The sequence below is a fragment of the Coccinella septempunctata genome, chromosome 3, assembly GCF_907165205.1.
Source record: "Coccinella septempunctata chromosome 3, icCocSept1.1, whole genome shotgun sequence".
In the NCBI taxonomy this organism is placed as follows: domain Eukaryota; kingdom Metazoa; phylum Arthropoda; class Insecta; order Coleoptera; family Coccinellidae; genus Coccinella; species Coccinella septempunctata.
The window spans coordinates 10755080-10774967 of NC_058191.1; the positions used below are offsets into that span (position 1 = coordinate 10755080).

At 34.9% G+C, this 19888-nt stretch overlaps 3 protein-coding genes across 9 annotated transcripts in view; all 3 read left to right on the plus strand.

The window, feature by feature from the left end:
• Positions 1–1876: 1876 nt before the first annotated feature.
• LOC123309221 (heat shock 70 kDa protein 4) lies at positions 1877–14429 on the plus strand. 2 transcript variants are annotated; one of them, XM_044892207.1, is made up of 11 exons: positions 1877–2174; positions 2377–2575; positions 2656–2839; positions 2915–3206; positions 3963–4165; positions 4225–4433; positions 4836–5016; positions 5928–6259; positions 8358–8556; positions 11681–11948; positions 13255–14429. In XM_044892207.1, the coding sequence occupies exons 1-11, from the start codon at positions 2059–2061 to the stop codon at positions 13598–13600; spliced, it is 2529 nt and encodes an 842-aa protein (XP_044748142.1). In that variant the 5' UTR covers positions 1877–2058; the 3' UTR covers positions 13601–14429. The 2 variants fall into 2 exon arrangements, with proteins under 2 accessions (XP_044748142.1, XP_044748143.1); XM_044892208.1 differs by having other exon boundaries at positions 1878–2174; positions 5928–6208.
• Positions 14430–15562: 1133 nt separating this feature from the next.
• On the plus strand, positions 15563–17957 carry LOC123310054 (protein angel homolog 2-like). 2 transcript variants are annotated; one of them, XM_044893422.1, is made up of 7 exons: positions 15563–16205; positions 16293–16492; positions 16558–16627; positions 16688–16997; positions 17073–17260; positions 17312–17543; positions 17729–17957. In XM_044893422.1, exons 1-7 carry the CDS (start codon positions 15698–15700, stop codon positions 17883–17885), a joined length of 1665 nt encoding a protein of 554 aa, XP_044749357.1. In that variant the 5' UTR covers positions 15563–15697; the 3' UTR covers positions 17886–17957. The 2 variants fall into 2 exon arrangements, with proteins under 2 accessions (XP_044749357.1, XP_044749356.1); XM_044893421.1 differs by having other exon boundaries at positions 15564–16205; positions 16287–16492.
• A 1087-nt stretch (positions 17958–19044) lies between these two features.
• Positions 19045–19888, plus strand: part of LOC123309064 (pericentriolar material 1 protein) — a 32321-nt gene continuing 31477 nt past the window's right edge. For 4 of the 5 annotated variants that reach the window (XM_044891908.1, XM_044891909.1, XM_044891910.1 and 1 more), the window contains exons 1-2: positions 19045–19467; positions 19755–19869. In XM_044891908.1, the coding sequence (XP_044747843.1) occupies positions 19324–19467; positions 19755–19869 (259 nt within the window). In that variant the 5' untranslated portion in view covers positions 19045–19323. Of the gene's footprint in view, positions 19559–19754; positions 19870–19888 lie in introns of all 5 variants that reach the window. The other variant, XM_044891912.1, reaches the window with a different exon arrangement.

Genomic DNA, 19888 nt, shown 5'->3' on the forward strand with positions numbered 1-19888 from the left:
TTGAGACACTTTTTTGATAGCAATCTAGTGGCGTACTATAATTTTTCTCAATAGGTTGATTTTCTGAGCTATAACATAAGAGGTTATGTTTTTTCGTATGAAAACAGTAGTTTAAAATGACTTATTAGGAAAGAATCGCCGTTTTTTCTCTTTTCAGAAATATATCAGACATCGCCCTCAGTCTTTGTAAGTCATTTCATTTTAAACTACTGTTTTCGTAAGGAATAACACATCTTTATGTTATAGCACAGCAAATATACCTGTTGGAAAAAATCATATAGAACGCCACTGGATTGCTATCAAAAAAATGTCTGAATAATGTTTTCATTTCAACATATCCTTGCTTCCTAGCACAAACAGAAACAGTAGATAATAACCAAAGTTGAAATTTCAATTTTAGCCTCTATAACTCGAAAACAAAAGAAGATAGAGGAATGCAGTTGATGGCTGAGTAGTTTCTCGAAGAAAGACGAACGTAATGTGTAATGTGCCATGCATTTTCCTCTATCTCGTTGGGTTGAAAAAGTTGTAGTTCAGGTATCACCGCAATTTTGCCCACCCTGTTCAGCATGCCGAGAAATTCAAGTTGAAGTTTTCCAAAACGTAAGGACCGAATTTGAAAATAGATGTATATGTATATTAAATAATGGACAACATATTGAAAATCTTATTTTCTATTTGTAGTAATTACTTCAAATACTACTACTAAATTTAATTTTTTTTTATTATTTTTATGTTATTTCACAGATCTTGCCGTTGTAACTATATCCTATTCCTTCATTTATTTTTCGAAAGTTCTAACAAAAAAGATCAAGTTCCGACAGTTTTGAAAAAGCGATCGAATTACCTTTAAATCGAAGTGTCCCAACGAACCAAAGTTCAATTCTTTTTGCATTTTTTTTCTGATTTTGCACGGGGCCGAGATATTGCAATGTGGTAGGTACTTTTTCGAATTGACACACTGTAGAATATACTTATATAACGTGAGAAATAGCCTCGCCTTAAATGTAGGTATCTGAAGCAAATTATTCGGAAATGTAGTAGATTTATTGGTGTGTTTCTGTACACAATACAGGGTCATTCTACTCATTCTTTGTAAATCTCAACCAGAACTAAAATAACTAATAAGTTCATTTTCACCGTGTTGTCCGGGATGACCATATGACGAAATAGTTATTTGGTCAACCGGTGTTCGGAAAAGCATTACTTTTCGCAATGAGCGTATTATTTCTGAGCAACGATGAGCGAATCGAGTTTCGCAAGAAAACGCGAAATACGAAAAATACTGTTACCCGCCAACGTGTACCAAATAATATTTTTTCTAGTTTTGAATAGGATATGTGGATATGAATTTAAATTAAAAATAACAAAAACGTCTATAAGCGTCCCTCGCAATTTCTTTTTTCTGGTTTATCATTCACCCACGCCACACAGCTTTATACACACATAAATATACTGTGTAACGAATAATTAATCGTTGAAATATACATATACCTAGTGATATATCGAATTTCATCCATTCTTGAAGGATAACTGGGCTGAATCCAGACCTGTGTATCGATCATTTTCGCCAACAGGACTTCATCAAATTGTTTTTCATTAGGAAAGGAAACTTCCTACCGTTCTTAACAATTTTCAGTTGTAATCTTGTAATTGCTTCTGATCGGGAGGATTTAATAGAATCCTTTGGGGAATACTATCGACAAAAGTGGAAAATTCTCGAAATCATTTATTGACCCATTGAACTATTACGCCATCTTTGTCTAACATGTGGAAAAACATGTTGATTAAAAAAGGAGAAAATGAGACATACGTCGAGAATTTACCATTTCTGGAACATTCCAGACTGATCGCATAGCCTTGATTTTTGCGGTTGGTAATAATTCGACAGAGACAGACAGAACTACTGTCGATTCTTCGCTATTTGAGCTAGTGAATTGATAAATCTCGAGATTAACCGGTACGCTGTTAATTTCAGAGCGGAAAAGCACATACTCAATTGAAAAAACGTAGAAAATACTTGTGTAGTGATTTTTTAAACTTAATATTATCGAAAAAATGGCTAGTATGTCTGTTATTGGTATTGACTTAGGAAACGAATCTTGTTATGTGGCCGTCGCTAAATCAGGAGGAATAGAAACAATAGCGAATGATTATAGTTTGAGGGCTACACCGTAAGTTGCACTGATTAAAATTATGTTTTTATAATTCGTCTTTGTATTTTTGCCTGCTCATCATGACATAATTGAAGTGGGTGTCAATGGAATTGTGGTACAAATACGTTTTATGAATTACCTTCAGATCTATCATTTTAACCAAATTTGGCCATGTGCGCAATTTTATAGACTTGCTTTTACAAGATACAACGATTTGCAGATTATGTGTTGCCTTTTCTGGAAAAAACCGTATCTTGGGGGTCGCTGCAAAAAATCAGCAGGTGACAAATTTGAAGAACACAGTATATGGGTTAAAGAGACTTTTAGGTAGAAAATTCAGAGATCCACATGTTCAACGAGAACTTCAAATGTTACCATTTAATGTTATTGAAGTAAATAATGGTAACATAGGGATTAAGGTAAGTGATTCTGTTATAGAATCAAATTGAGAACCTACCTACGATCTGTATTCTTCAATTAAGTTGAACTTTGCTTTTAGGTTCAATATTTAAATGAAGAGCATATTTTTTCACCTGAGCAGTGTTTGGCTATGCTGTTAACTAAATTGAAGGATATTTCAACATCAGCTTTGAAAACACCTATAAATGATTGTGTTATCTCTGTACCATCTTATTTCACAAATAATGAAAGGAAAGCTCTGTTGGATGCTGCCTCTATTGCAGGCAAGTGAAGATACTAATTGGGATAAATCAAAATAAGCTTGTAGCTGACCTAAATTCTAAGTCCATTCATTGTAGGTTTGAACGTCCTGCGTCTTTTCAATGAAACAGCAGCTACTGCTCTATCTTATGGTATTTATAAGCAAGATCTTCCCGCTCCTGAAGAAAAACCTAGAAATGTTATATTTGTTGACTGTGGTCATTCAGCACTTCAAGTATCTGCTTGTGCGTTTCATAAAGGGAAACTCAAGATGATTGCCACCAGTTCTGATGCTAACTTAGGTGGAAGAGACTTTGACTATATATTAGCAGAGCATTTCTGCAAAGAATTTCAGACTAAATACAAAATTGATGCAAGAAGTAATCCCAGGTAAGTTGTGTATCGATTTTAGGTTTACACCTGATCTTCTAACCAAAGTATTGATTATTAGATAAAGAATATTATTTATGTTTCATAATATAACTAAATATGGCTGATATTCATCTGATATCAATTTTTTTATATTTCATCAATTAGCTATCCTTGGAGAAAATTTCGATCATTAATCAAAACTGATTATTATTCTGTGAATATCGAAATTTTCAGAAGTATTATAAGCATTCGTTAGATGTAATTTTGATAAATCTATCTATATTTCTTTGTTTTTCTCATCATCCTTTAGAAATGCCGTCTGTATCTGGAAATAATAGGTGTCTATAGGAAAAATACACAACCTTTTTCAACTTCTTGTGCTGTTCAATGGGATGTAGTGAACATGAATGAAAATTATTGTCTGACAAAAATTAAGGGGCCTTAGGGTGTCCACCAAAGTGAATATGCAAATATGCACTATATCACTTCTTCAAAATTTATTGACAAATACCAGATTATCTCAGGATTGATTGTAATTATTGTTTTTTTTTTATGTAATTCTTATAATGAGTATGTATAAATTTTTTGAAAAAATACGCGTGGCCGACTCTCTGAAAATTTTCATGAAAAACGTCGCGACTACAAAGATTTTCACAGAGGAAAAATCTAACTCAACCACAAAAGAAATTAGAAAATGTCGCTTATTATTTACAATTTTTTCCCCAGGCACTCAAACGATCATGACAATATAAAAATGATCTGATTTTGTTTTAGAGCCTTCTTGAGACTTCTGACAGAAGTTGAAAAATTGAAAAAGCAGATGTCTGCCAATTCAACATCCCTGCCCTTGAACATCGAGTGTTTCATGAACGACAAAGACGTTCATGGAGATATAAAGAGGTCAGATATGGAAGCTATGTGTGCTCCCTTGTTCCAACGAGTGGAAGAGACGCTGAGAAACTGTCTAGAGCAGTCTGGTATGGTTTTCTAATTTAAAAGATGATGTTTTTTCTCATTGAAAATCTCTATTTTCCAGAATTGTCACTTGACGATATTTATGCAGTTGAAATCGTTGGCGGGTCGTCTAGGATCCCAGCAATCAAGCAACTCATTGAGAAGATCTTCAAAAAGGCTCCTAGTACCACCTTGAACCAAGATGAGGCTGTGAGCAGAGGATGTGCCTTGCAATGTGCAATGTTGTCACCTGCTGTGCGTGTTAGAGATTTCAGTGTTACAGATGTGCAGGTATGATAATCAGATAATTGAATTTTATGAATATTCTTCATTCTGCTGTTCAAGTTGCTTCAGTTAGAGATTTTGCAATGTTGCTTTTACTCAAATTGATTTGTTGATTAATTTTATGAATTTCAAACGTATAATTAATTATGTGAGATTATTTTTTCCTTGTGGCCTAGGTTATTTCCTTTGGTGAGCCATGTCTTTAATCACCACCATATTAAGTTCAAACAGCTAACTTCTTTGTGTTCAAAAAGGGTGAAATCTGAGAAAAGTGCAAATTTTTAGAGGTTTTCACCAAATTTCAAAAGCTGTATCTCGGGAACTTTTGGGCCTCTAGTAATTATATTCAGCTCAATGTTGTGAAAATTTTATGTACTTCAAAAATTGATACAAATTTCTTTATTGCAGAGCTATCCTATCTCTGTATATTGGGAAGCTAGTGCTGAGGGTGATGCAGGAGGCAACGTTGAAATATTCCCATTGAAACAGGCAATCCCATTCTCGAAATTGCTGACTTTCTACAGACATGAACCTTTTGCTATCAGAGCTTGTTATTCTGGCAATGTTCCTTATCCAGATAAAAATATTGGTAAGTTACTTGACCAACTATCAATTTATCAACTTATTTGTAAAATACACATAGGAAATATATAGAGGCTCTAGATTAAAGATTAAACAAGATTCTCGAAAACTGCCCTTATTGAAATTTTTGCATGTGGAAATAATGGATTTTTTTGAGACTCTGATAATGATTTGTGCTATCAAATTATTTTTTTTTACGAAATTAGTAGTTCGAGACTAGCAAGCGAGGAGATCCATTCTTTATGGTCCATTTGTCTTGAAAAACCATAAATAAAATGAATTTCATGATTACAGAGGCCAAAAATACTACTCTCCGCTATCGTTGTGTTGAATCGGTACTACCCACATAAGATCTCTGAAACTATGGTGTGATCACTAATTCCATTTTGTTTTACGTTTTTTGGGGATATGGAATCAGTTTTGTTTTTCCCACAGTAAATAGCGCTTTTTAGAAATTGACAGTTCATTGTCAATTGATATTTGAAAATTATTTGAATACATTCCTACGACTTATGAATGTGTCATATTTATAAGTTATTATTGGTGTAATGAATTACCCACTAATAGGGTTTAATTATTGGAGTGTTTGAAGAGAAATATCAGACATTCTTGAATGTATAAGGCATAAAGTCCTGCATTAATTCGCCCAAACATAAAATTCTTAAATGCCACCATAGGCAATAGAAGGAAATTCTTAGTCATCCTCTTTATTCACAATCTTTCTGAGGAGTTGGTTAGAATCATCATTGTCATTTTTTTCTCGGGAAATTCTTGGAACTCCTGACATAACCTAATTTGTAGAATAGTTTATATGCACACGTTTTTGAAAACCCGCCATGTACGTCCTTGCCGGACTCTCTATATTTATAGATAAATGGTATGGATCGTTAAGAAACTATTTTTTTTTTCTCTTTTCAGGCACGTGGATCATCAAAGACGTGCGTCCCAACTCCGAGGGCAAAGCTCAAAAAGTCAAGGTAAAGGTTAGACTGAACCTGCACGGGATCATGTCGATATCCAGCGCGTCGATGTACGAAGCAAAGAGTACCGCGGAACCGGAAACGCCCGAAGAGCAGCAGCAAGAGCAGAACGGGCCGGAGGACGCCAAGCGGAACGGCAGCAGCGACGCAACGGCCGCCAACAACGAGACCGACGCACCGATGGAGACGTCTAACGGCGGCGGGGCCACACCGCCCGAGGTAGGCTCCGGCACCAGCTGGACGAAGAAAATTTCTGGCTGGTTCGGCGGGGTACGCATTCGAGATACACCTGCCAACAAGAATGCCTTTGCTGGCCTGGCAATTTCGTTATCCGTTCGCCCACCCCCACCGTTGTTTTCATCCATTTATAATTTTTTTCGTTTAGTTTCGTTGTTACTCTCATTTCAAGATGCTGTTTAATGGGTTGTTTTGTGTCTTTTTATCAGCTACAACCTGTTTGAGGAGTTCGTGAAAATTCTCCTGTTTGCTGTCAAATATCTAAAAATTCCAGTGACAGGACAAGTATTCCAGGATATGCACTTTTCGGATAAATGGCGCTAAGTGGCAAAATCAAACAAAATTAATAAATGTCGAGGCAAAAACATTATTCTTTGCTCTATGAGTTGAATCGATGTAACTCACCCCGTTCTATGATCGGTGCCAACTTCGCTTCTATCAAACTGATTGCATCAGGATCCTAATATATATGAAAAGGAGGCGCAACAGGAAATCGGAAATACTCGGGTCCCCCCGGTATCGCCACATGTCGGGATAGCGTTCAGAATAATCGCTCGGTCAACTAAATTTGCCACTCATCACTTGAACGCTTCGCGCTCCCAATACAAAAAATGGTCCTTATAATATAGGTAAATTCATATACAGAGTGAGTCCTTGACTCGTACAAATATTTTAATATTAGAATCTTGAGGTCAAAAGAAACTTTTTTCTATCCCTTTATTCCGATTGGGCCCTGATAAAAAGATATAGCCATTTTAGGTTTTCATAATGAGCTGTGCCTCTCCTGGAAAAACAAAATTACCTTCAGCTAAATCTGTGACACAACACATCTGTGGATCTTTTAAACAGAGTTGTATTCAGCCAAAGTACCCAAATTTTAAAATTTCACAGATACTTTTTAATTTTTGAACATCAAATTACTCGAAAAAGGCGCATTATACGAGAAAATATGAAGAATACCTTCATTTTACGAATCGTTCAAATATTCATTAGATATCGTCCAACTTGGTATCAAGAGTTGGATCCTTTCAATGGGGAATTCTCCTCAATTTGTGTTATCACAACATATGCAAGTTTAAACTGAATAATTATGAGTTTCATTCATGAATTCTTCAATTGTACCGCGGATACTATTCAAAATCATTCTTCAAATATGAGCTTTTAAAATTTAAATCGCTTCGTATCTAGTTTTCGATTTGGCAACAGCGCCTACTAGAAAATAAAAAAACAGAGACTTTCGACACTCAGGAATTGTCCTCTTGAATGAGTTGGAACGACTTTAGGCACTTACAATTGTCAAATAATGAGGTTATTTCTTCTTTACCAATAACGGCTGTTCAAAATAGTCATACACATAAAAGTTGATCATATCATGAAATGAGCTCCTTCCGCAGCATCTGTGAATGAGGGTAACAGTCTAATTCATTTTATGATGAAAAGGGTGTTTAGCTATGTCGCTATGTATTGAGAAGTATCACACTTTATCTTAATTGCATGATCCACTTATTCTCAATAAAATGCACCGATTTCACAAATGGAAGATATCATTCTTATTTTCGAGAATGTATACATATCAGGAAATGTTACTTCAATCACATTATCACTAATTTTTTTATTTTTGGATCAATTAATGGCTGAACATAGTTTAAATTACCTTTTCATTTCATCATTACTGCCCCACCGTCCTTGCCTGTTCTTCAAGTGAAATGAGTTTTGTTTAACTAAATCTAAATATTCTTTTATTGAAATTGTATTATGTTTTTCTTTGGAAAATACTTACATTGCACTACATCGATGAATTTGACTGTGTTATTCAACACTAGGTAGTGTAAACCACACCTCGTGAAAAATTGTACCTCTTACAGTAGCTATCATTTGAACTCTTTCGAAATACAGTATGATCACCGCAAAATTAAATTTTTTGTGGTTTAGACTATTGCTGCATAATACAGTTTACTATTCTTTGTGATGTTTCTTCTATTGCTTGGAAAATTCAACCAGCTTAAGTTTTATTGTCTGTTACTCCGTCTGTCCCTGTTCAACTGTGAGAATGAAGTTTCAAGAATATGTAATCTATCTGTTGGTTTTAAAATTTCCATCCTTCGAATTTAACCGATTCTGTATTTTCAAGGACGGTGATAAGGACAAGAAGAAGAAAAATGTCGTCAAGAGCGTGGAACTACCGATTGAATCTCTGACATACGGCTTCTCCCAAGTAGAACTTAACCAATACACCGAGCAAGAATGTAAGATGATTGCTGCAGATCGACAGGAAAAAGAGAGGGCCGACGCTAGGAACGCCCTAGAAGAATACGTTTACGAACTTAGGGGTGAGTATTCACACACATCACTAAAATTCTGAGGCGCATTTCTCAGTTAACACAGGGGATAATAAAGGATATTGGAAAGTCTCGAATCATTATGTATGATTCATGTCATGTCACATGTACTCATGTCATAATTCAAGCTATGTTGAACAAACATACATTAATAGAAAACCTACTTATACCGGAAACAACGTATTGCTATCATATTTTCAGTGGAACACCTTGTATTTCATGGCGACATAGGAAAGACACTTCACTGAAAATCTCAACAATAAACTCCCATTCCATGGATTCTGTCCTGGACTCAGCAAATGGCTCTCAAATTTCCTTTTAGAACGATACAGATTGTTGTTTGGCGTGTCGGTCGGACCCACCAGACCTACTGCCGTCTATTGTGGCACAAAAACAAGCTCAAATTGTTGGACTTCCTCCGTCGGTCTTATCTTAAGAAAAGAGAGTCCTAGGGAGAGCGATTCACGAGCTCTTCGAGATACAGCTTGAGAGAACCAAAGGTACTAAGATATACAGGGTCTTTCACGAGGAACCTCACCCATATTTATACGGGAAACTACTGAACGTATTTTCATGAAATTCAGGACTTATAAGTATTTCACGATGCTGATAAAATCTAAAATATTTTCAAGGCATGAGCACCTCCGGTTTTTCCGGAAATGACGTCAACTTCCGTTTTTCAAATTAGAACACCATTTTTTTATTGCAGAAATAGATTCCTTAGAAAATTTCAAGTTATTTTGATGTAACATTTTTCAGTTTTGGTTGAAAAATTCTCTCTGAGCGGGAAAATTCGAAAATAGAGCTCCGCTGAAACAAGAATAACTTCGAGGTTTTTGGATGGAAAATTTTCATTTTTGGGATTTTTCAAGATGTAAGATTGATGTATCCACTTTAAAAATCGAAATCGCGATTTATGATACAGGGGGTGAAAAAATCGCTTTCAAAGTTAGGGATGACAAAATCGTGAAAAATCAATTTTTTCAAATTAGAACCCCATTTTTTTATGGCAGATATTGAATCTACGTTAAAAAATAATGTGAGTGTATGCATCACACCCTTGCCCTAAAGTGGATATTTTCTGAGTTATTCACAAAAAACTGTTTTTCGTCTTGAATTTTCAGCTATTTCTTTTCCCTTCACGCCAAAAAGATGAAATTTTCAGGAACTGTTACTTAAACCATGTTTTAGATTTTACTACCCTAATATGCAAGAGAAAAAAGTTACAGGTTGTTCCTAAATAGATGGCGAATTTTGATTCGAATTTGTAACGGAAACCTCTTTATTTCAACTAATCGGCCATCGGTTTTCTCTCCAGTGATAAATAAATAATTCCTTATGAACCATATGCAAAAACTTACCATGTTTTACATTCTTTTTTTTAATGATAGATATCATTAATTACATCTGCCAAATTCCTCTTTATTCAGTAGCATTTTGTGTCTAGAAATTAACGGTCAAAACTTTGAGCATCTTCTCTAGTTATAACTGCGAGAGTTTGCCATGGTTCTCCTAATAGTAACTTGAAGTCGGTTTCAAGAAGGGGTGAAAAATCTACAGCATGGTTCAAATAACAGTTCCTGAAAATTTCATCTTTTTGGCGTGAAGGGAAAAGAAATAGCTGAAAATTCAAGACGAAAAACAGTTTTTTGTGAATAACTCAGAAAATATCCACTTTAGGGCAAGGGTGTGATGCATACACTCACATTATTTTTTAACGTAGATTCAATATCTGTCATAAAAAAATGGGGTTCTAATTTGAAAAAATCGATTTTTCACGATTTTGTCATCCCTAACTTTGAAAGCGATTTTTTCACCCCCTGTATCATGAATCGCGATTTCGATTTTTATAGTGGATACATCAATCTTACATCTTGAAAAATCCCAAAAATGAAAATTTTCCATCCAAAAACCTCGAAGTTATTCTTGTTTCAGCGGAGCTCTATTTTCGATTTTTTTTTCGAATTTTCCCGCTCAGAGAGAATTTTCCAACCAAAACTGAAAAATGTTACATCAAAATAACTTGAAATTTTCTAAGGAATCTATTTCTGCAATAAAAAAATGGTGTTCTAATTTGAAAAACGGAAGTTGACGTCATTTCCGGAAAAACCGGAGGTGCTCATGCCTTGAAAATATTTTAGATTTCATCAGCATCGTGAAATACTTATAAGTGCTGAATTTCATGAAAATACGTTCAGTAGTTTCCCGTATAAATATGGGTGAGGTTCCTCTTGAAAGACCCTGTATGCTCAATGGTTTCGTCCTCCATTTGAAGCCTGCAGTGAGTTTTGTTGACAATGATGAGTTTGTGAATGTGAGCTTGTGGGTCTGCAATATTCCGTGAAAACATTCACTCAGATTGGTTATAGAAAATCCTACACAGTGTTTCTAAAGATGGTCCTATAACAGTAGCTGCGCCAATACTCAAGGTCCCTCTGTTCTATCCAACTGTGATTTCGTTCTCCAACTGAGGAATTGGAAATTCCGATAGTTGGTTCCGGGCCAATAAGCGCACCTTCTCTGGCTAGGGCATCCGATAACTCGTTTCCTCTGAAGCCTGAGTGTCCAGGTCCCCAAATGATTGCAATCTGTTGCACCTTCCTAATTAAGAAAGGTTAGATCTGCGTTCAAGCATTTGTCTGCTGAGAGACGAGACTCTTCTTGGTTTCACACTTGGCAGAGATCTTGACATATCATGATCCAAGAGGGGGGTCCCAGGAATCTCGTGAGGTTAGGATTCATTCATGAGATAAACAACGTCTTCGCACAAAAGTTTTTTTTTTATGTTATTGTCTTGATCAAGTTACCCATTGTCTATGTCTGCACCACTGTAGCGAGCCCAGTTCTGCAAATTTAGGTTGAACTTGTCCCGTAACTACGTCACACTGCTCACCCAACAGTCTTAGCCCGGATATCCACTGGAAGCGTGTTCGAGCGGCAACGCGCTTACGCGAAATGTATTTTCGTCGGTAATTAAAGTGGCCGTTACTGCATAATTGAACTAAAAATTACCTGATGAGAGTTATTTAACTCATCCTAGTGAAAATCGGCGTAAATATCTTTGAGTTAACTAAAATAATTGTTATTATTATTATTAAATTTCATATTTTGTTAGGGAAACTATCGTCTGATGGGGAGTTGTGTGAGTTTGTGGCCGAAAACGACAGGTTGAATCTCGTCCAGCAACTGGACCACATGGAAAACTGGCTATATGAAGAAGGGGAAGAATGCAACAGACAAGTATACTGTGACAAACTTGCGGAGTTGAAGGGTAAAGGTGAACCTATCCAGAATAGAAGAATCGAGGCAGAATTGAGACCGATTGTCTTTGAGGATTTCGGCAAATCACTACAGCTGTGCCAGAAAATCCTTGATAAAATAAGGTATGTTGATCTTTGTTTCATTTGTTTTTTTTTTTCAATAGAAAATCAAGTTACACCTCATCACCTCAATTAGCTTTATGGTAGTGTGTGTTAGTCAATTAGCTACGAACATGTCTGTGAAGTTATCCCAGCGCTTTTCGATTTTTGTGCTGTTTAGGGCCGTTGCAAATTTTTCTTTATTCCAGATATTTTACAAATTTTTCGAAATTTGGAATACCAGGAATTTCAGCCGTTAAATATAACGGCTCAAATAGATTGTGCTATCCATGCGCCGAGTTTTCCAGGAAATCGCTAAATTGAAAAAAGTTAGAACAGCACTTTCGTTTTTTCTGAAAACGTACCCACTTGACTAATTTTTCACAAAAATCCTGGAAATTCGCTAACTTGTGCTTCCAGATTTCCAGAAAAAAACTTTGAACTTTTCTTTAAAATAGAAAAGATTAGAGAAATGAGTAGATTGTTTGAAAAACAGTATGCAAAATTGCAAAACCGTTGAAGTCGAAAACGCGAAATTTTCGATTTGGATGCCACATTGGTCACATCATGGCTGTGAAAGTTGATTTGGCAATGAAAGTAAGGTTTTGAATTCAATTAGTGAAATATTATCTGGTATTCATATATGTATGTGTATATTGTGATTATGCTAATTTGAATTTACTTAAAGTAATTTCGTTCAATATTATACTCATTTACGGTCTCAAAAAAGTATGTTATATGTTCAATTAGATAGAGGATAAATGAATATTTCAAATTGAAAATTTTCCATAAAACTCTTATCCCGATTTGAATTCGTTTATCCGTAAAGATGAATGATCTGTCACAAGTGTATTACAACATGCCACAATTAGTTATTCATGTAGAATATATATAGAATATCTCTAGATGCGTCATCACAAATGTAGCACAAATTTCCACTCAATCTAACTTTTTTCTTTATTTTCGATTTTCCGGTAAATAACAGGGATTTTCGCCAAAATTCGAACTCAGTACACATACAGCAAAATCTATTTCGGACGTTAAAACCGAATTTTTCAAAAAGTGCTGGGATGGCCCATATTCTTTATTTTGTCAAATATCTAGGATTCTAGAGAACCGTATGGGAAAAAAACTCCAACTTCACACAGAACCATAAGCCTAGCGCCATTCAGCACAAAAAAAAGAATTTAGAATCGAAAAGTGGTGGGCAATCTTCACATTATATTACATTTATTGATTTTAAACCACAGCCTTTGAACTTTTTACCTCTTTCAAAAATTATGAAACAAAAAGGATATGAACTTGAATCGAATAATCTTCTATGTTATAGGAGCAAAGACCCGAAATACGCCCATCTAACAGATGAAGATGTTAAAAAAGTTGAACAAACCTTGGTTTCTTCATTCGAATGGCTGGAACAGGCTAGATCTAGACCGGTCAAACTAGATATTCCTCCTCCAATCACGGTCGCTCAAATTAGGCAAGAGAAAGCGAACTTTGAGAGTACTGTCAATCCCATTCTTAACAAAGCACCACCCAAAGCAAAGACGCCACCAAAAGATGAAAAAGAAACCAACGATAATAAAGACGGAAAGCAGCAAGAACAGCAGCAACAGCAACAAAATAGCCAAGGAGAGTCTCAACAACAGTCTCAAGAAAACATGGACTGGTCATAAATTAATGAATTAACTATATTCTAGATCAATTTGCTTTTAATGTTGATCGTTGAAAAAAACACAAATTTTGTTAAAAAAAGTTTTTCAGATAACTTATTTATTCAATATGCTCTTTTTTACTTAATTTCCTTGCTGAAAGAGAATAACACTTTGCGCTAATATCGATAGCTGGGAAGGTTTTATGGACGACATTAGAAACAGCCTCATTTTGAACTCCAATAGCCTCGCTTTAGTTACAAAATTATCATCCGTTGTGCGGCGAATTTACAATGTATTTACCAAATAGATTCTTTATTTTTTTTAAGAAATTCTTTCATCAATTTATTTTTCAAATTTCACTATTGTGAAATTGGTTTGCATTTATTTTCTCAGAATAGATTCATATGCATGCAGTATTACTGATAAATGAGAGGCCACATAACGTAGGATTTCAATTTTGTTCCTGATTTATAGTTGATAGGTTTTTTTTTGGAGAGGATTTCAGGACATAATTTCACTGCTTCATAGGATGAATGTAGGCGGAATATTGTAATGACTTTCACCATGAAAATCATTTAGCGATTAAATGGAATCAATGAAAATCTTAAGCTGTACATTTTATCTAGTTAAATTTAGAAGTAAGGGTTATTTATTACATTTCCTTATTTGCTGTAAATATTTCTCCACTTGAATTTATCAAAATTCAAAATATTAAGTAAGAAAGGGCATTTCAATACTGCTGCACAGTTCTTACACGATTTAGAATTTCTTCTAATTGGCTACAGTTTTCATTCTAATTATTGATCAGTGGAATTGTCCTACTTTTACGTTCAATAAAATGTGTAACTCATTTGGCTTTTATTTTTTGTGGATGTATATGTTGTTGATGATTTTCTTGAAATTTGAGAATAATCAATCAGAAAAACTTGTAGTTTTATTTACTACTTGAGTTGAACAGCTTTTTTCAATATCAGTGAATGAAATAAGTTCATGCCCTCCATTAAAATTGTTTTCAACTATTTTTCAAATTATTTTGGGGGTGAAAATAGTGTGAAAGTGTGGGAAGTTATTTTGGAACATTATTTTTCTACGAACTTTTCTCCATTTTTCTTGTGTCTTTTCAGTTTCTAAAATATCATTTTCACACCCTAGTGCGGAAAAAATCACTTTCTGCCAATAGCTGGGCAGTAAATCGCTGTCCCTGTTTGCTGCATACACTGCTTGAAAGAGTGACACTTTCAAAACTGAAATGAGGGCGGTAGGGTCTTTTTTGCTCTTTAATTCCCTATTTTCATTTCAGTTTCCCGTTCGGGAAAAAAATCACTTTCCGCCAATATCCGAAGGGAAGTTCACATACCCGCACTTATTGAACTCAATAAAGAAAAGGAAGGGACTCCTGGGGTCAGGAAAAGTGAGGCCGACTGAAATAGGCAATATCATGTTCAATGCCCGCACTAGTGCGTAAAAGTGACACTTTCGGAACTTAAATGTATGCGATAAAGTAGGTTTAAAACGCACGAAAGTACAAAATACTTATATTCTTAACAAGTGCTTCAAGAGATCATTTGAGCGGTTTTCAGGCAAACAGTCGCATGCGGGGGGTGTTATGCATGACTTGGGAACAGTATTTTAATTCAGATTACCTTCACTCATTCGGTTTCCCGCACTAATGCGGGAAAACTCACTTTAGTCTAACTTTCTTGCACTAGTGCGGAAAAGTACGTTTATGGATTTCTGTGGTTGTTTATTAGGAATAAGAACCTGGAGTCACGTTTTAAAATTATTTTCTCCTAGTCAGACTAACTTTTCCTTAAGCTTCAAAAAAGCAGAAACCAAAGATAATAGAGTAAGCTTTATAATCTTTGGTAAAAACATTGAAGGATAATGTTTTCTGCAATTAAATAATAAAGTAAGAAAGTTACGAAGAGAAAATTAGTCTTTGTAAAATATAGAACAATTTTTCTGTGACATAAGCAGAGACAAAGGCAGAGTCATGTTTCTGGACATAAGTAATTGTTTTCTGTGTTTTCTGGAAAATGTTCATCACCAATCAGTTAATTATTCATTGAAGTGCAGAACCTTGACACTAAAAGCAGCATTGAAAAATGCTCGATAGTAATGCTGTTGAACAATTTCCATAAGTTGATTTTATTTCACCAGATTCAGTTTCAACTTTTACTACTGACAGCAGCACCTAACCTTAAATCAAATGCAACATTTCAAATTATTTGTAATCTTCAAAAAAGAAGTACCGCGATAATGGACCGGAAGAACTTTACAAAATCCGAATCAAAAAATCAGAAAGGCCGATGTTCAAGGTCTGTATCTAGTCCATCACGAACGGATCATGGTGGTTCGTTAGTGCCCCAAAGAACAAAATCCCAGCTAGGAATTGATAATTGTGCAGACACCAACTGGCAAACATTTTCCATACCTAATTTAGTAGCGAATCCATACTTTGATGCAGCAGGTGGTACATACTTTCAACAACCTTGGAATCCGAATTTTTTTCTCAATTTTAATAGGTGTCCGATACCTTCATCGAGCAATGTGAATCATCAATATAGGAGAACACATACTCTGCCACCTCCCCTGAACTACAACACTGATGTAAAAGGCGATAAAAGTGAGTTTTATTTCAAATGAATATTTCTTTCTGGTGAGGTCACATCGAAAGTTACTGAGTATTTTTTCCTTGTTTTGCAAGAATTAGAAAGGAGATGGGAATCACTTAGTTCTCACAATAAGGGAGGAAATAAAAAGTTTGTTTTCACTCTCATGTCTTACAATGTTCTTGCACAAGATTTGGTCCAAAATCATGAATATCTCTACAGAGAGCATAATAAGCAAGCTTTACAGTGGGAAGTAAGATGGTTAAATATTTTGAAGGAAATAGGAGATGCCAATCCTGATGTAAGTAGTTTCATTGCAAGTTATACTTTTATCTTACCTTAATTAAATTATCCTTTCCATCAAAGATAATATGTTTCCAAGAAGTTCAGGAGTCGCATATAACCAACTATTTTAGTGTTTTAGAAAAGAAATTGGGTAAGGTGTGCCAGCATCCCGTACATACAATAAGTAATGATAAATAATAAATTTTTCTAGGGTACAAGAGCATTTTCAAAAAGAGAACGGGTATAAGAACAGATGGTTGTGCCATATTCTACAAAAGAAAGAGGCTTCAGCTTATGGAATATGAGAAGGTTGAGTATTTTCAGGAAAATGTACCTGTTCTTAACAGGGATAATGTTGCGATTGTGGCAAGGTTTATTCCTAAAGAAGTTCATACACAGGCGTTTGTTGTGGCAACAACGCATTTATTATACAACCCAAAAAGACAGGATGTCCGGTTAGCCCAAGTTCAAAATTTAATAGCAGAAATTGACAAAATGGCATTTATATGCTCTAATAAGAAGTGAGAATAACCCTCAGTCTACACTGTGGGATTATTATGAATCAAGATTTTATATAGAGAATTTATTATTTTTAGTGGCGAGCCTTCATACCTCCCAGTAATTGTAACAGGGGATTTGAATTCTACACCAGACTCCGCAGTTTATGAATTCATAACTAAGGGAATTTTGGACTATCAAAATTTATGCAAAAGATCTCTTTCTAAGGAATCTGGAAAAGAACTCACTGGAAAAGTATTAGTACCTGAATCTTTGCAGATGACAGGTGAAATCTCGTTTCATGCTGTTTGCCAATTCTTATTATATTATTTTCAAGATAACTGCCAGTATGCTGAGATGGTTAAACGTAGAAATGAGTTTCATAATGGATGTGGAAATTCAAGAGAAGATAATTTGAAAATAAGTTACATCCAAGATTTGAAGTTTTCCTCTGGAACTTTGTCCCACCCATTTTCATTCAAATCGGCCTATAATCATTACCGTAATAATGATATTGAAGGCACAACGTACCAGGATAGATGGATCACTGTGGATTATATATTTTATAGGTAAAACATGCTCATTTGTTAAGTTCAGAAATACTTGCGAACCTTATGATTACTTGAAAAGATACGCCCAATGGAAACAGAAATGAAAAAAGTATGTTTTTATTGTAAGAGTTTCATAGAGTATTTAAAACAACATCAAGCACAACTAACCTTGTTCGTTGTAATTTTAAATCGATATTTTTCAGTGGGAGGAAACGAGGTGACTCGACAGCAGAGGATAAATTGAAACTTATCTCAAGATTCCAACTGCCAACAAAAAATCAATTAGGTCGTATTAGGATACCCAACTTTAAACTGGGATCTGATCATTTCAGTTTGATTGTTAAGTTTTCTTTAGAATAATATATTTTATGTAGTAAAGACTTATGTTCATGGTTTATTTAAACATTAAACAGGATTATTTTCATTGTAAAAGCAGATCATTTAATAACAAGAACCCACATCAATTCTAACGTTAAGAATAGTAGTTGTAGCAGAGTAACAGCAAAGAGGAACAAGAGATTTCACTCTACTATTATGACGCTGCGTGTTACTGTGACCTTGAGCAGAAATGGGCGGAGTCCCTTACGTCAAATTCGAAATTTTCAAACATAACCTAGCAGACGGAACATTATTTTCTGAATTTTAAATTATCACGAAATATCCTCTAGAAACATTGATATTGTCAATATGATTGTCTGTTGAATTATGAAGAAAACGATTGAAACTCTTACGAATCGAAGCCATTCCAACCTTCTAACCTCACAAAAATTGTGGACGACAAAAAACGCGTCATTACAAGTGAAATTTCTCACTCGAAGAATTTAATGCTAATTCAATGTACGTATATTAACTAAAAGTACAATAATATTCCTAATTATATGATTTATATGTTTTATTTACGTACACAACACCTGTTAATCCTCCACAATTGTATTTTGATATCTATCTGACAGCGGGTTGGAGTGGCCTATTTATCGATATTATTCATAAATGGATGACTTATTCTTTATTCTAATGAAAAAATTGGATTACGAAAACACTTTTAACCAAGGATTATTTGCTTTCAATTTGACAATCAAAACACGAGACCAGCTGATTCTGTTCGACTGAATCTTCAATCTGATTGGCCATTCGAAATTCCTGCGATCTGATTGGCTCCCTCGCAACTAGAAGACAAGTGGGAAATTGGTTCGAGGCAAAGCATTGCGAAGGTCGCCCCACCATTGACGTAGACTCGGGAACTAAATTCGAGGAGTGAAATCTCTTGTTCCTCTTTGGTAACAGTTCTGGTTATAGCCAGATAGAATGAAACAGGCCAGAACATTGCTCTAAATCCAAATAATTTATAACGAAGATTATCTTTGATTTAACTAATAACTAACTTTATAATATTTGCCCGTAATCTTAAAAATCTAAAGATTTAGCCCTTGGGACTACCCTCCATACTGTGTTCTGTGGGTTCCCCTTTGTCTGTGGTATGACATTAGATCATAGCTCTTGTAGTTCTAATGTACCGGCACCCAATCAACGTCATTTTCATCTTGAAAGAAAAATGTGAAAATAAAAAACCTTCCCAACAATCAACTGACCCTCCCCAACCCTAATTCGATGATTGAAAAATGTTCAATAATAGGCGGAAAGCATGAAAATTTTGGCTTTTTATGATTTGATTAGAACTTCCTGAATTAATTTTATCAACAAATGAGTTCCGAAATTGTTCTTATAAAAGAATCACTTTGATGTTTTATCTAATTTTGGATCAGTATTCTTGTAATCGTGTTAAAAATAGTTAATAATTATGTCTGATGATAAAAGAAAGCTGAATAAACATAGCACGGGCACCGTTCCAAAAGTAAAGTATACTGTTAAGTATCGTAACAATACAGGACAGCAACAGTTTTATAGTGAGAGAGACAATTTGAGGAATTTGCCAAACAATTTGGTAAGATGTAATTTCATTCACGATTTCAAGGAAAAAAAATGATCTAACAACATATCATAAGATCGCCATTCATACAATGTTAGAATAAAATGTAGGTTGTTAAGCTCCTCGCATAGGTCAACATAATTATATTTTTTGTTTGATGGGGAACCAGTCTTCGCTCTATTATTCAATAAGAAAGGTTTTCCTAATCAATACCTCTTTTGTGATAGAAAAAATGTCTTTTCTTTATGAGAAATTGAAAAATTATTTCACTTCTTACACTTTCACTCATTTTGTCCCCATAGAGCTCAGATTGGCTTCCTAGGAGACTGGAGTCCAATTTTCCGCGTAATACACAACATATAACTTATGAATTAATGGATTCTACAATGGAAGAGCCAACTCAGAATGGTATCTATGGTAATATGATATCTGTTGA